The 19,011-nt window shown below is 39.1% G+C and overlaps 1 protein-coding gene across 6 annotated transcripts in view; it reads left to right on the plus strand.

Moving 5' to 3' along the window:
• The window catches only part of akap6 (A kinase (PRKA) anchor protein 6), a 241,143-nt gene extending 223,801 nt beyond the window's left edge, over positions 1-17,342 (plus strand). For all 6 annotated transcript variants that reach the window (XM_017302463.1, XM_017302464.1, XM_017302461.1 and 3 more), the window contains 4 exons: positions 3,020-5,968; positions 6,607-7,824; positions 9,998-10,092; positions 12,695-17,342. In XM_017302463.1, the coding sequence (XP_017157952.1) occupies positions 3,020-5,968; positions 6,607-7,824; positions 9,998-10,063 (4,233 nt within the window). In that variant the 3' untranslated portion in view covers positions 10,064-10,092; positions 12,695-17,342. The remainder of the gene's footprint in view (positions 1-3,019; positions 5,969-6,606; positions 7,825-9,997; positions 10,093-12,694) is intronic.
• The last annotated feature ends 1,669 nt before the right edge of the window (positions 17,343-19,011 follow it).

Below are 19,011 nucleotides of genomic sequence, written 5' to 3' on the forward strand. Positions count from 1 at the left end.
GTCATTTGGTAAATTATGACACTTTTAATACAAAGTTGACATTATTCAAAATGTCTTTGTTATGACAACTTGACATTAACCAAGAAATCATTACTGTTTAAACTTTACCTTTAATAACTTAAAATTACCTAATTTTTAAAGTGCAATCAGTAATACTTTTATAATAAATTTATATCAGTGTCATGATGGTCTTATTCACCCCCCTTCAAATGAAGTGTTACCCAAATGACTAATAATAGCAAACAAATATATTTATATGCTATTTATTATTTAGCCCAATGTCAAGTCAAAAATAGAACAGGAAGAAGTAAAAAACATGAAGTGAAAAWCTCAGAATTCCTACCCCAGTGTTTCTTTATCAAAATGGTCCCACATTCCCTATTGTATTTATATGTATTCATGTAAAGATTGGTGTGGTTTTTCTATACGTAGCTAAATATTACAAAATATTTTAGTGTGTATTCACACTTGAGTAAGTATGTGACATACCTAAGCATTGTAACCCATGCACAAATCCATAGGATACACCTACAAAAATGTACTGGCACTCATTTTATACACATAAACATACAGCCTGCAAATTATCCCTAAATTATTTTCTAGATTTTCTTTCTCAAAGCAGATACATTTTCAAAATCAAAACATTTCCAGCCCCTAAAACTGTTATTGTAAGTTCAGTTTCAGGCCAACAAACATTTACGGCATATTTAAAAGCATCAGGCTTTTTGGGGGCTGCACAGTTGGTCGTGCTGTTGTTTCGCAGCAAGAAGGTTGTGGGTTTGAATCCTCACCCAGGGCCTTTGGATTCTGCAAGTTCTGCTTGTGCATGTGTGGGTTCTCTCCAGATACACCAGCTTTCTACCACAGGCCTAAAACTTGATTAACTGGTCTCTCTAAAATGTCCTTAAAGCTGGAGCATGTAACTTTTAAAATTTTCTTTTTTTTTTCTTTTTTTTTTACATATTGCTAAAACAATCAGCATGTTGTGACAGTATAAAATGAGACAACTAATCTGTGAAAAGATCAATCTACTCCACCTCTGCCTTGAGCTACTGTTGCCGTCTGAAAAAATGCACCACCCCCGACCAAAAACAACCAATCAGAGGTAGGAGGGGGGGGCGCTGAGGGCTGTCAATCAACCCCATGTTCTTGCTGCTAAATGGGCTAATGGCAAAGAAACAATTTAATGGCAAAGAAACAAAGTGGTCATTTTTAACTGGCTAAGCTTAGTTAGATTTATCAACATTCCTGTTCCTACATGCCATACATCTGCTCTTTAATTATGTATTGCAAATTCTCACCACTTGAAATTGCAAACTGACCAGCTCTGTTCCTTAGCCAGTTCTGCCAGTGGCCTGCTCTCAGCTCTAATCAAGTAATCTACTTGTAAAACAAGGTTTGACTTACTGGCAGATAAAAGGAGYGACTTCACTCTTTACTTGCAATTCAGCCATAAACTGATGTTACGGGGTGTTTCTAGAAATGGAAACAATTCCATCAAAACTTTCTAGAAGGTTTTTAACATTGATTGGATTAAGCTAACAGGAATGCTGCCTTTTCAACAATGAAGGTTTCTCGAATGCATCTAGAGCGCAAAACTCAGTTCATTCATTATCCACAACTCCCTTATCAGCACATTGGTTAATAAACACAAGTCTAATAGAAATTCATTAAGTACAGCCATAACTACGTAAACTCACGCCGTCTGAAACACACACACTAACACACACGCTTAGACAACTAGTTTATTAGATTAATAGGCTATGAATGGCTAATACGAATTACCCCCCTCTCTTGTTAACGAGACGTAGAGCAATTTGTATAATTATGTCTGGGGCAGGGAAGGTTTCCTGTGTCTAAGCATATTTTTAGACAGCCAAGCTTTCTGAAGGCTTTGATTACGTATTTACCATGGGATTTTCAGCTTGGCGCTCTTCCTCTCAGAAGTTGTTTTTGAATAATTCATTGCTTTGTTCCAGAGTGGAATAATTTGTGTTGAGACTTATGAGTAGTTTCTGTGGAGTAGGTTGATTTCACTTTTTTTTCATGTTGTTTGTTGTACATGACCCTAGAACATGCTTTCTTCAGAGTTTGGTATCTTTTTAACTTGAGAAGAGACACTGATTTCAAAGCAGAAAAAAACATGTCTTTTGAAACAAATTGGTGCCAAAGCAGGATACCATAAACTGAAGAATAACAATAATTCATCAGTTCTTTATTCACAAATGACCATGACACCACACAGTCAAAGGCAATTTAAGTCAAATTCATATTTTTACAATTTGTACAAAACTTTAATCTATAACACATTTTTTATATTGAAGTTTGAAGTTTTACCAACAAGTGGAAGAAAAGCAGCATCATGCAGGATATGGATTTATCGACCAATCTTTTTTTTATCTCTTCTTCATCTGTTATCAGATTCTTGTTTATCAAATAAATCAAAGTCCTGAACACCACAAGGTTCAACTGGAACACCTGCTTTAGCTTTCTCCAGAAGTTTCTTCTTTGTTTCATTTTCTTCATAGCATTTAACTTGTCCTATGTTTACCAAACTAATACTAAATGAAACACATCTCTCAGTAATAGCTACATCCTTGGGAATTTCTGAACATAGATAGGGCTGATAGTTTGATAAACACACTCTTGCACTCACTTCAAAAACAAAGACTGAAGGTGTCCTGTTCTGAGTGATGTGGGACGTACTGAGGACGTCTCACTGGAGCCAGTAAAACTTCCTGGAGTCAGAGAACAATGGGAAACATGGATTTTAATATGTCATTGCTCCTCTATTGCTGAGTATATCTAAGACAGTCACAAGTTTGTGTGGCTTGAGTACTTTATGAATTCAATTTAGTTCAGGTTAGTTTATTTATATAGTGTTAAATCATAACACACATTGTTTCAAGACACTTAGCAAAAAAGTCACTTCAATCCAGTCATTCAAAGTACATTCAAGCTATTCCTGGCAATCAAAATGCAAGCTTTCAAACATTTTCTTTTTCTCTTTTTCTTGTAGGTTAATGGAAACATTCTGGAAACTGGCCTAGTGGATCTCCACCAGATTAGCCCTGTGTCAGTGGCTTCAGTGACAGTGCCACCAGAGGACTCCTGGGAATGGGATGAAACAGATATGTCGGTCATGGAAGCAGAGCGACTAGATGTACCACAGCCTGACCTTACAACCAACCTCCCCACAGCCTTGCAATCAAGTCTGCCATCAAACAATATTTTGGCCAATGACAATCAACCTGTTGAGATTCAAACTGATATCAAGGCCACTCAGTTAAAAGAGTTGTCTAATTTGAAGAACGGATCCTCAATAGATGTTAACTCCCATTCCCCACCAAACAATAATGTATATCAAGTGTACAGCCTCCACAGTATTGAGTTATGCAAGCAGCCGGTGTTTCCACTTCCTTCCACATTAATGCACATAAATAAACCTGTTAAAAACAAAGATCATTTTTTGCTGAAGAGCATTAGTAAGGATTCCTCCTTGTCCTCCATTGAATCTCTCCCAGACCTCCTGGGAGGTTTGATGTCAAGTAGCCAACAACGAGATAGGATCAGTGAATTTTGTAATAGGGAAAGTGAGGGTGGCAGAAGGAGCGGTCAGTCGGAAAATAGTCTACGATCAGATTGTGAGAGCGGGATTGTAAGTGACAATGGAGATTCAGAGACATCGTCAAACTCTGGAGTACAAGGAAAGAAAGAGGATCAGGGGATAGAGAGACAGGAGAAAAGAGACCAGAGGAAAGGTGAAATTACACAAGAACATTATAGTTTAGCTCTGGAAAAGAACTGCATTTCCCCTTATAAAAAGAGCAAGAAGCAAATTTCTACGAATTTGGAAGAATGGAGAAGGAATGAGCTGAGATGTGAAATAAAAAGAAACAAGGAGAAGAAGAGGTGTAAACAGGGTGGGGGGGAGGCAGTGGATATCCTGATAAACGGACATGGGATTCTGACACCGGCAAACTCTGACTCTGACATTGATGTGAAAGGACTTGATGACTCTAAGATGTTCATGTCCCAGAGGGACAACACAGAGTGTGACCCTGACCAGTATAATAGTTCAGAGACTCCCCCTGCTCTCAACAGCAGGACATCAAGTCCTATTTTGTCTCAGAGCTCTTCTTTGGAGTCTCTATTGGCTCTGGGTATCGACTTATTCCCCTCCAAAGAACGGCTGCATCATAGCGTCTCTTTGGAGAGCTGCCTTAATCCATGCCACAGCCCTGACAAGGAGGCGGTGGGCAGTCTCACAAGTCCCGATGAGATGAACTCGGGCCAGGACAAAGACCAAGATAGAATTAATCTAAGACCAAGCATGGATACTGAAACAGAGGCATCTTCTGGAGAGCTTAGCCAAAGAACTCTTGATCTCCTGAAACGTTTGGAGAACATTCAGAATCCTTTGGTTGGGAAGATGACCCGAAGTGTTTCTGACATGTCAATTCAAAGCAGCATCCCACAAAAGAACTACTTCCCTGTTTCACCGTCTTTAGGTGGTCAACACACTCCACTCTCCAGGATGCTTAGCACTTCATGGAAAAGACAACCATCGCTAATCAATGAAAACTTATCAAAAATATCACTAACTGAACTGAGTAGCACAGAGGACTCGTCTGTGGGGTCTGAGGATTTTGTTGTGCTCAGAAACCAGCATCCTCTTTTCCTAGATCCAAACATAGCAACCAGTTCCAGCCCTCGTAGGAAACATTGTCACAACGGCAACAGGGGAGGTAAAGGTGTAGATGAGTCGGATGCTGCTAGTTTAAGCATGGTGGTCAATGTTTCATGTACATCAGCATGCACAGATGAAGATGAAGATGACAGTGATCTGCTTTCATCCTCCACACTGACGCTCACTGAAGAGGAACTTGGTGTTCGGGATGAACAAGATGGAGATGATGACAGGGTTGATGGTGTGTCTTCTGGGAATGAGGAGGATGAGGATAATGATGAAGATGACATGGAAACATCCTATGAGTTGGGGCTTGAGTGCATGAAGAGGGAGTTACAGAGCTGGATACGACCTCCTCGTACCTCTGTATCCTCCTCATTCAAATCAGAAGCAGGCCTTCTGGATGAGCTGCAGTGTGGAAGTGCTCCACCTTCCGCCTTCCCATATTCACGTGCACAGTTAATGGATACCAGTGACAAAGCTGGTGGCAATACAAGTAGAAAGGAAAGAGAAGATGAGACCAGACTTAATGTGACTAGAAGTTACATCAGCCAATTTGTCGATGATGTGGAGAATGGAAACATCGACCACAGCTGTCTGCAAGGAAAAGATGAAGATGATGAACTACTCCAGGAAGAGTCTGGCTTGTTCACTCAGAAGAGAGACACATTAAGGGACTTTTACGTGAACACCAAAACAGAAGACCAAGTTGAAGATGTTGGCAACTTGAGAGCTGAAATGGATTCAGTTTCAACAAGTCATATTTGCTCACCGTCCAGTGAGCTCCATCCCTTCTCTTCCAAGCGTACTTCCTGTTTGGTGGGAGAGCTGAGAGGGGAGCTTCCCTGTCACAGTGCCTCACTTCCTTCACCCCCTTTGCTGTCTCCAGTCAACTGCAGATCCCACAATACACTGGACAACAACCTTCCAATTGCTGGAGGACGGAAAGCCATCACAATTCAAGAGAAGTTTAAGTTCTCATCGTTGGTCACAGAAGAGACAAAGAGGGAAGTCAGAGCAAAAGATTCATCTCTGCCATACAAAAAAGGGCACAAATCCCACGCTTCCTGCTGCAGCCCCTTCCTCCTGTCGGCCTCGCCACTCAGTGTTGATGAAAGCAAGAAGGAGAATGTTCATGACTTTGTAATGGAGATTATTGACATGGCCTCTGTAGCACTGAAAAGCAAAGAGAACCAGTCAGATGGAGCAACCCAGAGGGAGACCAGTGGGTCTGTCCCAGACCAGTCCTCCACCTCACTAGCACACATCCGAGACAAGGTAGAACTTTAATTCTACAGAATAATCAGATTCACACAGTGTCTACCACACAATTGTTGGATGACTAATGTAAAAACATCTGACGTAAATTAATATGAGTTTGAAGCTGTCCTATTTGACCTGGTATATTCTGTGCATTTCAAAGACAAATTATTTCAAAGGAAAGTTATCTGTCTTCATTTGTTTATTCAGTTGAAGTAATTCAATAAATCGCATCATGGATCAGAACTTTGAGGGTGTAATTATTAATTTCTTCAGTAAGTAAAGCAATCTAAAAGTTCATTAGTTTTCAGTTCACATTTTTTAAAAGGCAAAGAGAAATCACGCAGAAAACATTGTCATAATGTAAAACATTAATATGTAAATAAAGATTTTATGGTGTGATAGTTACAATGAAATACAAACAGAGAATGATCAAAGTTGTATATATATCCTATTCTTGGCTGAACTTTTCTATTTAATTTTAGTAATTCTTAGTTTAAAATCAGATTTCACTTCAGATTAGCTTTAATTAAAGCATCAAAATAAGGCATTTGTGTATGTGGCTCTCAGTGACTATCAATATTGCTTATTCTTACTTCAGATCCTCTACTTAGAAACCAGTACCAAGCAACAAACTGTTCATTTTCTTCCTTCAGGTGCTTGAACACTCCCATAGGCCTCTGCATCTTCGGAAGGGAGATTTCTACTCCTACCTGTCTCTCTCCTCTCATGACAGCGACTGTGGTGAGGTCAGTCAGTGTGCAGAGGACAAGAGTTTGACCCCTGTGCCCTACAGCATCCCATCCTATTGCACATCGACACCAACTCCAAACAGTCCAAGCCCTGAGCTGTTTCCCAACACCAAAGTGGCAATGTCTTCCTTTCAGTCAGCTCAATTGAGCAGATGCTCTTCCCCTAGCCTGACTGCCAAGGAGTACATCGGCAGTCTGGATTTGAAGTGTTTTGACGGTGAATCTGCCAGCGTCTCAGATGGAAGCCGAGTGGAGCAGCAGTCTTCTAGCCCCTCTCTGTCTGTACCCACCAGTCCTGACTTCAGGAATGAGGAGACGCTGTTTGAAGCCTGTACAGAGGAAGTTTACCTTGGGCCACCTTTGTGCTACAGCATAGTGATCAAAAAGAAACCTCAACCCTCTTACCATAAACTGTGTTTGGAGACCTCATTGGCTGGTGGCTGTGAGCTGAATGAAAATGCACCTTGTTTGTCCCAAGAGGGAAAAAGTTCTAAACTGGACAATATGCAGACGGACGACTTGTTCTCGACACAAGGCTCTGGCTCCACGAATGAGACCCAGAACTTCTACCGTCCTGAACCTTGTTACAGCTTATTTTCCACCTCTTCGCTCTTAAGAAGCAACTTCAGTTCTTCAGGTGACAACCTATTTTCTCCTCTACCTGTGTCGACTGAGGCAATGGAAGAAAAGCTCGGTGAAGACCTGTACCTCGCCTCTGATGGTGTTGTAGGAAAAGTCTCGACTGCTGTGAGTGTCAGCACGCCGCAGGAGGAGAGAAGTCGTAATGAGGGGCCTTCTTATCTTAATCCCTGGGTGCGTGTCGCCCTGATAGACTCCTTTGCCACAGAATGTTTGGCAGATACTAAAACGCTTGAATCCAATATGGGCACCGTAATGACCAAGATAAGTGTCTGCAGCTCTGCTACAAATCCCTCAAAAGAGCCAGCCACCGCCGCCACGCGTATTAATCCCAAAATTAACTGCTCAGCGATGAGAAGGCCTGATAGGGAGGAGGGGAAGAGGAGCAAAGAGGCAGATACTCGATGGGCAGAGGAGGAGGAGAAGAGGAGAAAGGGCTGGAGCGCTTCGCAGCAAGAAGCAAAGTCTGCCCTGGTGAAACAGGTTAGTGTTCCATGTATTTGCACTATCTCCAGACATTATACAGCGTCTTGATACTGGACTCCACTTTTATGCTTTGGGTATTAGTTTTAGTCAAGCCCGTCAGTGGGAATGAAGGCAGTGAAACTGTGCTTTCTCTTTATTTTGTTTCTCAAGTCAGACGTATTTTCCTTTCCCTCTGCTCCCTCTGAGCGTTCTTTGTCTTTCATGCTGTGCTGTCTTTTGGTGTTCCTTTATGTTTGTATTCACTATCCTCCTTAATCATCTCTCCATCCAGAAAACACCCATCACATACACGASGTAACTCTGACTTGCACTGGTCTTATTTCCTCCTCTTCATCCCTTTTATGACTTCTTTTGTAATATGTCATCTCCCCTTTTTGTTTATCACCTTTGTCCATCCTCTTCACTGTCTTTCTGTTTTAGGTGTGTTTATTGTTTTAATCACTGACTCATTAGTGAAAATAACAATGATGTTTAATAAAGAAAATTAATCTAATTAGATGCTTAAGATACAAATATTTGTCCCCAGAAAATATACACTCAGTATTGATAACATTTACAAAGTGACTTACAAAATGTATTATAATTTTTGCACTTTTTCCTTAATGTGTATATATTTTAGCAATTTGTGTATTTAATGTTTAAGGTCAAAATGAGTTAGCAGTGCTATCCATTCTTTTCTTCAGAGGATTGGTAAAGGTTTGTCTTTTTTACTGGTGATGTCTTATAATGCTTAATCGTCATGAAGAGGAAAAAAAGCAGGTTTCTCACTTTACATTTTGTTTTTGTACATGTAAGGTCATGAAACGCATCACTGCCTGAGAACTTGCTTTTCTTACCATTTCTTATGTTATTAATGGATGGTGTCATCTTTTTTAAATCAGACACACAGGAAGATATTGCTTCATGTGAGACGGATTTATGTTGTTCAAGAAACAAAGTAAAGTTAAATGCTACACTGGTGATTGGTAAACTTCCAACTGCATGTCAAGAAGATCAAAGTTGCAGTTTGACTCAGTATTAGTAGGTCTTGGCACCACAGTGGACTTTTGGATTTTCAGTAAAATGATTTTCCCAGATTCTTGGTTTTTTACTCAAACAGCACAAGAAGCAGAGTGTGTTAGCACACTATATAAAAGTGGGATTTTCTATCATAATACTAATAATACAAAAAATTGCAAATACTGTAAATAAATGATAAAAACAAATGGATATATTAGATTTTTTCTGGAATCACATGTAGTCTACTGAAACCATACATGCATCTGATTATAACAATCAGCTTTTCCTCCTCCTGACTGTGCCTTAACATCCTGTCCATGGGTTCCACAAACAAGACTGTGGAGGAAAAGCAGCCACTTCTACTTTTCTACCATCAACCACTTAACTGTCATTTTGGTTATCCAAGGTTAGCACAACACAACCGAAATGTCAAAACGTCTCAAAAAGAAATGAAGACTGTTTTGCAGGACATCTCCCATCAGTATGTATTAGGATGAAAGACCAGCACTCCCCGATCTGTCCACCATTCCTCAAGAATACCAAGATCTATAGGAAGAATATGACAGTTGTAAATGGTCAATTAATACATTAGAAATCTAATCATTAAAAAAATGTTTATTTATGCACTGGCAGTAACAAGTAATTGAATCCTACAGAACCAAGTGGTACAGAGTGGCCTAATAGTAATGATAAGACAATAATAATCAGTAAGGAATGCCATGTTAAGACAGGAACAAGTCACCAGAGCAGCAACTCAGAAAAATAATAAAAACCATGGATTGCTGAGGAAACAGGAATTTTTGTTTTTACAAAATATACAAAGTAAGGTCATGAAGAAAGCCCCCCATGCTTTAACTTACAGTTTGAGAGGTTTGTAAAGGTAAACTTGATGGTTGAATTCAGCTTGTTTACTGAGTAAGTCGGAGAATCTGTGAAAAAGTCCACTGTGGTGCCAAGACCTGCTAATACTGAGTCAAACTGCAACTTTATCAGAGGTGTTGATCTATCATTACCTGAAAGAATTCTGGTAATGCCCATCATCTGTTTGATTTAAAAGCATTCCATTGTTTTTGCTGCTCTTTTTAAATTTCATATCTTTTTGCTCCTTGTCCTTTTTTGTCTTACATTCTGCTATCTGTGTGTCTTTCTGTATTTCCTACTCGTGATGTAGGCGGGATTTTGGCCAGTTCTCGGTCACAGCGTTGGAGCAACACAGGATRAAGCAAACCCTCAGTGAGGACTCCTTCTCAGATGAGAGCAGTCAGAGTATGTTAACATGTAACATCCTGGTACTGTGTGGATGAGATTTTTATAAAATCACACCTGCTTAAAAATAGAATCAAAATCTTTTTTTTGTGGAAATACAACCAGGCTTTACATCTCAGTTCATCTCCGTTCAAGTCTGTTCCTTTCCATGTGCTTTAGAATCCAACAGACTCACCAACAAAACAGGCAGTTTCTTTTGTCAGTGCTTCAACTATGGATCCATCCAGATTTCAGTTCTCACCCAGTGATTACATGCCAGTTTTAAATTACTTTCTGATTATTTATTCACTTTCATTGACATGTGTTACAAAATGGGTTCCACATATTCCTGGTCCTTAATATAGATTTTAAAAACTGAATTAGAATTAGCTACAGTTGAATAATTTTGATAAGTAGATAGTAAAATTATTCTTGTTTCCTTTTTCAAATGTGTTAAAATATAAGCAGAAACGGAACATGAACAAAAGGACGTTACTGACAGTCTGTGTGTGTGGGGGGGTGTGTGCGTGCGTGTGTGTGTGTGTGTTTTAGTGTATGATGTGTGCACCCTATGGGTGCCTCCAGGGCTAAGCAAAACCTCCTGCCCTCATACTCTAAACACACAAATGTGCACCTGCACATCCACACACACCCCTGAGGGCAGGGCATGAGAGTCCAGGTAGAAGCTATGACAGCCCAACAGCTGCGGGTTAGACAGACACACTACTCACAATCACACACACGCAAACACACGCACACACACAACAGAGGACAAACTTACATAGGCACTTATATGCAAAGAACCAGAAAACCAAATCCCAGTGAAAACGCACAGTGGATGTAGCGCTGCGACGAGGGACACACACTTCACCATCATCCAGACATCATATCTGTGATGCGTATAGCTGGTCCTGACCTCCATGACGTGGCTGAGTCTAGCCCACCTGTTCACACACAAACACACACAAACCCACTGTACACACAAACACAGGTGCAATTAAAGCAATCGTGAATGCAACTCATGATGTGCTCTGTGACCCAGACAGCAGAAGGTCTACAGCAAAACACACAGGAGAGTATAGGAGTGTGTGTAGTGTTCAGGTTTTATCACTGACTTGCATATAAAAAGTTTCACCAGACAAAAGCCTCAAAAATAAATCAAAATAAATAATACACAGACATGTTAAAAACTTTCATTTAGTGAATGAAAGCATAGATTATATTTATTTAATGCTAAATTGAATATATTTAACATTTAATTTTTTTAAATATTGTGCATACATCTGTATTATATTGTATCACTTCAGTGACGAGATCTAAACAATATCCATGAAACTATGCAGACTGCTACAAACATTTGTGAAGGAATAGGAATCTCTAATGGTGCGTTCACACCAAACGCATTTTGACTGTCAGGTGCATCTGGTTTACATTCAGCGTTTATGTGGAGGTGCTTTAGGGCCATTGCGGTGCCTTTCGAGCAAATAGAGCGATGCAATTTGAGCCGCTTAGGCCGGCATCCTGCATGTTTTAGTTGCTCAAAATGCATTTGGTGTGAACGCACCAAAAGTGCACACGTGTCAACTTGAAGCGTCAGAGGAGTTTTTGATGCGCGTAACGCGTTTGGCGTGAACGCACTGTAAGAACTCTTTGGTGTCTTTGAACAAAGATCACCATTTTAATGCAAAGCTTCATGGAATTAGTTCCCCTGACCAAGCTTCTGCATCACCTAGTGCAATGCAACGCGTCAGAAGAATCAGTGCCACCAGTGTTCTGTTTGCCAATTCAAAGGAGGAGTCTGGATTTATATTTGGGGCAGAACATCTTCTCTGACCTGGGGAGGACATTCACCCTCTTCTGGCTCAAGATCATGCTCTCGTATTTAGAGTTGCTTATTATCATCCAGACCACTTCAGACTTGACTGCAAACTGCTCCAGAGACACTAACACCTGGAGATCACGGTCTGATGAGGTCATCAGGACCACATCAGCTGCAAAAAATAGAGGTCCCCAAAACGGATCTTCTCAACACTTTGGCTGACCATAAAGGTTATGGTCTGACTTACTGCTGGCAATGCAGACAGATAAAGTTCTGACTCCTTGCTTTTAAAGTAATGGGACCGGACTTTTGTGTTTATGCACCAAACCTTAGTTCAGATTATTCTCCTTTCTGGGACGTGGAGGTGAAGAGGCTCCTGGTGGGACTCACTTGTTCTGCTGAGGGACTTCAATGTGAGACCCGTAGAAAATAAGTACATTTTGGAAAATTATTTACTTCCAACTTTGTGGAAGTTTACTATGGAGAAATTTGACTAGAACAGCTTTGAACTTGGAGCCTAGAACTTGGTGCCGAAATTCACCCATCACTTTCTGCCAGGTGTGTGTTTGGAAGAATGTTAATTAATTCCCATAAGTGTATTACTTAACCCTGTGTTAAGCCCTTCTGAAGAATTTATTAAGCCAAAGCGAGTGGGCAGACATCATAGGGATGGATTGTTTTCCATGAGAAGGCAGGCAAACATAGACTTTTGGCAGTAAAGGTTTCATATGTAAAAATTGAAAGCGTACTATGTTTACTATTTTCACTAACATGAAATTAAATAATCTTTTCTATTTCCTTCAGAGACCATCTGGGTTGGGTGCAGGAGTCTGAAGGATGCAGTTGCAGGTCTCTCTGGTTCGATGTTCTCTGAGCGTCTCCCTCTGTGCTTCTGCAGACTGCTACCTGCCGGATCTTTGTCTTCTGACTCAACTCACATCTGGTGTCAGGAGGACTTTCACTGGAGCTGCACAGGTTGGGTTTGGCCCTGATGAGTTGGTGAATTTATGATCATGAAGCAGTTTTAAAGACGTTTCCTGAGGATATTTCGAGGTTCTCTGCGCTCTTGCTTGAATGTAGAATTTAAATGCATGTACACTTAGTAAAAAAGTAATTGACTTATTTAAAGGTCTGACAGATTTTTTGAATATTCAAGGGAATAAGTAAACATTTTAGATCATTTAGTGTGCAATCACCTTTTTCAGGGAGGCTCCAAGAAAAAAATACTTCTCCATAGGAGTACTTAGTCAGACATTAGTCCCAATCCATGTTCCATTGCTCACATTGAAGTGGGCTAAACCTATTGTGTCCTACAGTTTAAGTAACTGAAATATTTCCTTGGGATTATTTTGTATTAACCTTGCTTTCAGTGAAAAAATGACATTGTCTTTTCAAGTATGATTGTCAACATCTAAAAAAAATCCAAAATGTTTTGGTCTTGAAATTGTGCTATTTTGACCCTTTTCCTGAATTTGGGCTTTGAGACACTGATACCAAACATCACCTGATCGTTGAGTTGTTTGACCATTTGCAATAGCACATTCAAACCAAATGGAACAAAAAAGAAAAACCTAAATGACTGTTTCCATTCCTTTACAAAGATAGTTGTGAAGCTGAAACACAAAGAGAATGCAGCTTTTCAATATATATTGAAATTGTTTTATGTTTTTGTCCCTCACCCTCCCATCAGGACATGATGCAGGAGAGGACAGCAGTGGGCGAACATTTGCAGAATATAAACTTCCTAGTTTTTCACAATATGTTACCTTATAAAGTATAAAGTTCCAGTCAGTTCCAGTTTCTAAAGCTCTAGCTTCTGAACCATTGATTGGTAGACTTCAGAGTTTCATTGCAGTTTAGAGTGTTGATGTAATCAGCTTTGGTAAATTTCTTGATTTATAAAAATTGTGCCTCATTTGCATAGTGAGAGGTTTCATCACACACTGAAAATCTTCACACAGTAAGTAGTTCTTTACTAAAGGTATCATGTTTTGCAATGAAAATAAGAACAGGTGAACAAGAGCTGAACTATAACAGGCCAGCTAATATTAAACGACACCTGGATTCTTCATTTAACCATCAGAACCAACTCTACGGAGACCAGTGGAGCTCCATTAGCCCCCCGCTACCACAGACATGGTGACCCGTGTTGCTACCATAACAACTGCTAAGCAAAGGCCTGCCACACATCCAGAATGTGACCAATGTCTAATCCTTCCATCAGTATTTWATATTTAGGGAAAAGGGAAATTTGGGCTAAATAATACTTTTATTTAAAAAAAAACAAAACAAAAAAAAAACAGCAACTTGAGATCAACTGAATTGACTCTCCTTCAAGTCCATAACATAGATACTAAAAGTTATGCAAAAATATTTATAGAATTATGTATGCTGCTTTGTATGGTGCCTTGCAAAAGTACGTACACCCAATAAGCATTTTCATATTGCTACATTTACAACCACATACGTGTAGGTATTTTATTATTTTATGTGATAGATTAAGACATAGTAATGAAGTGGAAAGAAAAAAAACATACATAATTTGGTTTGAATTTGGATCTTACTCTTTCTCTTACTGTTTTACTCTGAAACCCCTGGATAAAATGTAATGCTATGAAAAACAGCCCAGTTGATAAACAGACCAGCCTTTGGTAAAATTACTCTCAGTATAAAAGCAGGTCAGTTGTGGAAGGAAACCTTTGAAGACAACCAGAGAGCTGCAGGAGGCATGTTGTCATGGACGCAGATATCGGAATAAAAGGCTGAGGAGAATAAACATTTAAACAATTTAGTTTTAAAGTCTTGGTGAGGCGTCAACTAAATGTAAATGAACAAAACACAATGACACAGTTGGGAAAAATCAAGCTAGAGGTTGAATACTTTAAGATGTAAACTTTCATAATCTGAGAGAGAGGAAACCTGGGTGAAAGATTTAGAAGGAAACTTGAGTTTTAAATGGTTAAAATGAGGYGGTGACTGAACARCTTCTGTGAGTTTCAGAGCAACTTTTGTCAGATTAAATGTTCAAATTGGTTTTCTATGCGTTTTTGTTATATAAGATAGTGTTGGAATGATCTTAAGTTGCAAATGAAGTTTGCTTTGTTTGGGGTTTTTTCAGTTCTTTGCCCTCGCTGCTTTCAAAAATAGTGTTATATTAATTTTGTAAAAAAAAAAAATTTAAATAAAAAAAAGATTTCTGGACAGGCCCAGAGTACTACAAAACGTCTGGCTTAGATCAGAGATTGTCCATGTGTTGCAATGACCTGGTCAAAGTTCATACTTGAATCTAAGTGAGATCTGGGATGTTTGCAGATGTTTTTCATCCAATCTGAATGAACAGAATCAGTAAAAAAAACTTAAATCAGTCCAAACTGCTCTCTTCAGTGCTGTAACTATTCCACAAAGCACACACTAAAAAATTAATACGCCACACTTTTCAGATTTGTGTTTTATTAAAAAATGTATTGTAGATCCATAAAGTTTTCCTTCTACTTCACATATATGCTGTACTTTGTGTTGATGTATTAAATAAAATGTGGATAAAGCAGATTAAACTTTTGGATTGTAGCCTGACAAGATGTGAAAAGGGTGTACATACTTTATCAAAGCACTGTAATGTTTTTAGGGAACAATAAACTGTAACCTGGAAGCTGCGATGAAGGTCAGACTCCAGAACAGCTTGGTCTTTCTCTAAAATGTACAGCAGGAAAGGAAACGGCAGAGTGCAGTGGACGCCCTCTAGTTCATGGACCTTCATGTGGAAAGTAACTCCTAAATATTCAAGAAAAATCTGGCTCTTCACTGAGTATTTTTTAGTACATTTCTAAAATATTCTAAAGAAAAAGCAGTTTGAGAAGTTAAATCACATCAGCGCAGTGCTGCTCTGTATTTTTGCTTGGTACTGATTGAACCTCCATTAGAGGAAATAAGGAAGACAGTATTGATGTTCTTCTGCTGCAGTGCTAACACTGGCTCCACTGAGGGCATTAATGCATATGCAAGATATGTTTGGACTTAAAACTATTAAAACAGGCATTTCTTAGCAATTTCAGGAGAAGTGTCAAGTTTTAGTGGATTTTAGCTATCCACAGGCGGCTGTGGTCACTAACGTTGACAATACTGGGGGCCCACTGTGTAGATGAGAGCACGGTCTGGCAGGACAATGAAGTCAAATAGTGAAGTTGAACTTATATTAAAAGTTAGCAATTCCTTCTTTTGTTTCCTTTTTCTTTCTTCCCTCCTTCCTTCCTTCTCTGTATTCTACCACAAATCTCTGATGAACTCAGTAAGACATTATTACCCTGTATGCCGTTCTTGAYGCTGCCGTTGTGAACACTGATCTATTTCCTGTATGCACTCCTTAAACTACGCACTGTACAACCAATGTGCTGCTTGCTTCATACCTGTAGGTCTTTGTCTAGATTTGTAAAAGATTTCAGGATTCACTTGGTAAAACTCATGACCTAGAGTCACAGAAATGGCCTCCTCGTCTGTGTTTGAGATGTTTGACTCAGTAGACATGTTCTCTATGGACATCACTTTAAGAATAATGAAAGACTTGAAATAAAGTTCTGTTTCTGATGCAGGGAAAACTTCTGACTGAACGGAGACAGTGTCAGCACTCTCCCCATGTTCACCTTTTCAGCTCTGGTAAAACTTTATGTGATTTGAACTGAAATCTGTTTCACTTTGGATTTAACACTAATTGTATGTTATCAGGACACAGAATGTCTGGATTTTACCAGTTTGCTTGTTTTTTTAATTATTATTATTTCAGCAGCTGACTGAGGAATTATGATTTTTCCAGAACATTTCGTATTTGTATTCTGCTGGGATGTGAAAGTCATTTTCTTTTTACCTTAAAGCATGTGGAACCAAATATTTTCACTCCTTGCTTACAGTAGCTTCACCAAACTGCAGGGTGAAATAATTGTCTTTTAAATGGTGTTTTATCTATGCAACACAACCAAAGTTAGCGAGAGCTAAAGCAGCGTTGTGTATGAGTAAAGGTTCACTGATGCGCGTTGTGTTAATACTTCTTGGATTCTGTAACATTTATTATTTGTGTTTTTGTTCTTAAGCAGCTCCTGGTATGATGAGCAGTGATTGAAGTGGGACTGTTTTCCAGAGGCGTGGAAGGATGACAGGGTGTGAAGGGTTTTAGTATACTTCTGTGCCTTGCTCTGCTTTTATTCTCATACCTTTTGTTATTTCAGAACGCGTCTCCCTGTTAGTGAATAAACAACAATCAACAGAGAATAAAATAAACACAAGAGACCTGTTGAAAATTCAGTGTACAAAGCACAGGAGGAACTCTAGTCGTATGTGTTTTACTGTGTATTTCATTTGTGATATGGGTTTTCTTTATTACCAATAGGAGCTTGACTGCATGGTTTCTGCTGACTATATTGTAAAACTAACTGCTGAAAAATAAACTTTACCGGAAATAAAATCATGAGATGTGATTTTTTGGGGGTAATTTTATTATTGTGTCAACCGTAATATGAGACTGTGTTTCAAATCAAAAACAAATATGGAGTATATAAATATCATAATGTCAGTATTAGTTTTATTAAGTAACAATGGAAAGAGACAAAAAGAGGCTGTGAAAACATCCATACTTACTGGAGGTAAGACCTTCTTCCGATGGTTCCTTGAACCAAGATCAGAGCGGAAATCTTTCAGTGTGGCTTTAAAATTAGCTAACATTTTATATCCTATAGATGATATGGATGAAACTGTCAATATATGCAATGTTTAGGACCTTGAAGTTGTCAATAGCAGAGATTGATTACTTGAAAACATTTTTGAGCTTTTATTTTGAATGGTAATGAATCATTTAGAACTTGGTGAGCTTTTCAAGTGTTTCATAAGTATCTCATACTCAGCTGTAATAGTGTTAAGCATGACACTGACCTCAGCCAACTGGATAACTCATCAGCTTTATTAAGGTGAATGTTTACGCCTTGGTTTCTCTCTAAAACTTAAAATGTTTTGAAAGAAAGATTCTGCTGTCGCCTTGATTGTGTAATGTTCTACAAACTGCTGTTTTCCACAGGCTCCTGGTGAGTCTGATGACATCACAACTTGTGTCTGGTGCTGACTCAGAGACCCAGACTCCAACAAACAGGTTCTGCTGGGTTGTTCATCAGGGCTGATCATTTAGTCAAAGATGATTACTTTATTCTGTTTATTTTTTCCTACATTTATTTAAGCTTTAACATGAGGTGCAGTGTAAAGGCAGTACAGTAGTTACATAGTTAACATTGTACCATTAACATAGAAACATAATTGGGCTAGAACACACCCAATTAAACACACATATACATCTAGATGAGATACATGAAATGGATCAAATCAGAATAAACAAACTGCGTTAGCGGACAAAAACAGATGCATCAAAAAATAAATGAAATAAAAAGGAGCACAGTCCTAAATATATGTAAATATTTTTTCCTCAACCCATACAAACACACAAAGACAAGAAAAAATAAATAAATAAAAATTCAGCTGCCAAGCTTTGTCTACTTTCATCAGGAATCCTTCACCTAAGTGGAAAACCTGGAGTGGCTGACCGGTGGGGAGTCGAAGCTGTTTCTGATTCACTATCCCAGATAGTGATCACTATCTGACCGCATGTGGGAGCATGAGGTCAGATAGTTCAGTAAATCAAAGTGATTGAGGGATCCTTTACAAGAAGAAGATGGAGACAAAATTATTTACTTAGTTTTTATGGAGTAGCACACTGTACGACAGTTTATCTCACTACATATGCAACAGGTGAACAATTTTTCTGTGTGATGAACATTTTATATTTAGTTAAACTTTTTTAACAGGCGAAACATGAAGAATTTCTTATTTACAACAGCAGCCTGAACGTGCTACATGTGCCCTTTATGTATACAGTTCTTCACACACTTGCTGTTATTGCGGCATTTTTGGATAGTAACGCCACTTCACCCTGATGTCTCCCTATAGCAACACACTGCTACACATCCTGTAGCCTTTAGATGAATCCCTTCTCCAACACGACTCAGTCAAATCAATGGCCCATCTTCAGGTGCCTGAGCGCTAAATGACTGCTGAGGAGGAAATTTGGTTCAGGCGTGTTGGAGAAGGAA

The sequence above is a fragment of the Poecilia reticulata genome, linkage group LG22, assembly GCF_000633615.1.
Source record: "Poecilia reticulata strain Guanapo linkage group LG22, Guppy_female_1.0+MT, whole genome shotgun sequence".
NCBI lineage: Eukaryota > Metazoa > Chordata > Actinopteri > Cyprinodontiformes > Poeciliidae > Poecilia > Poecilia reticulata.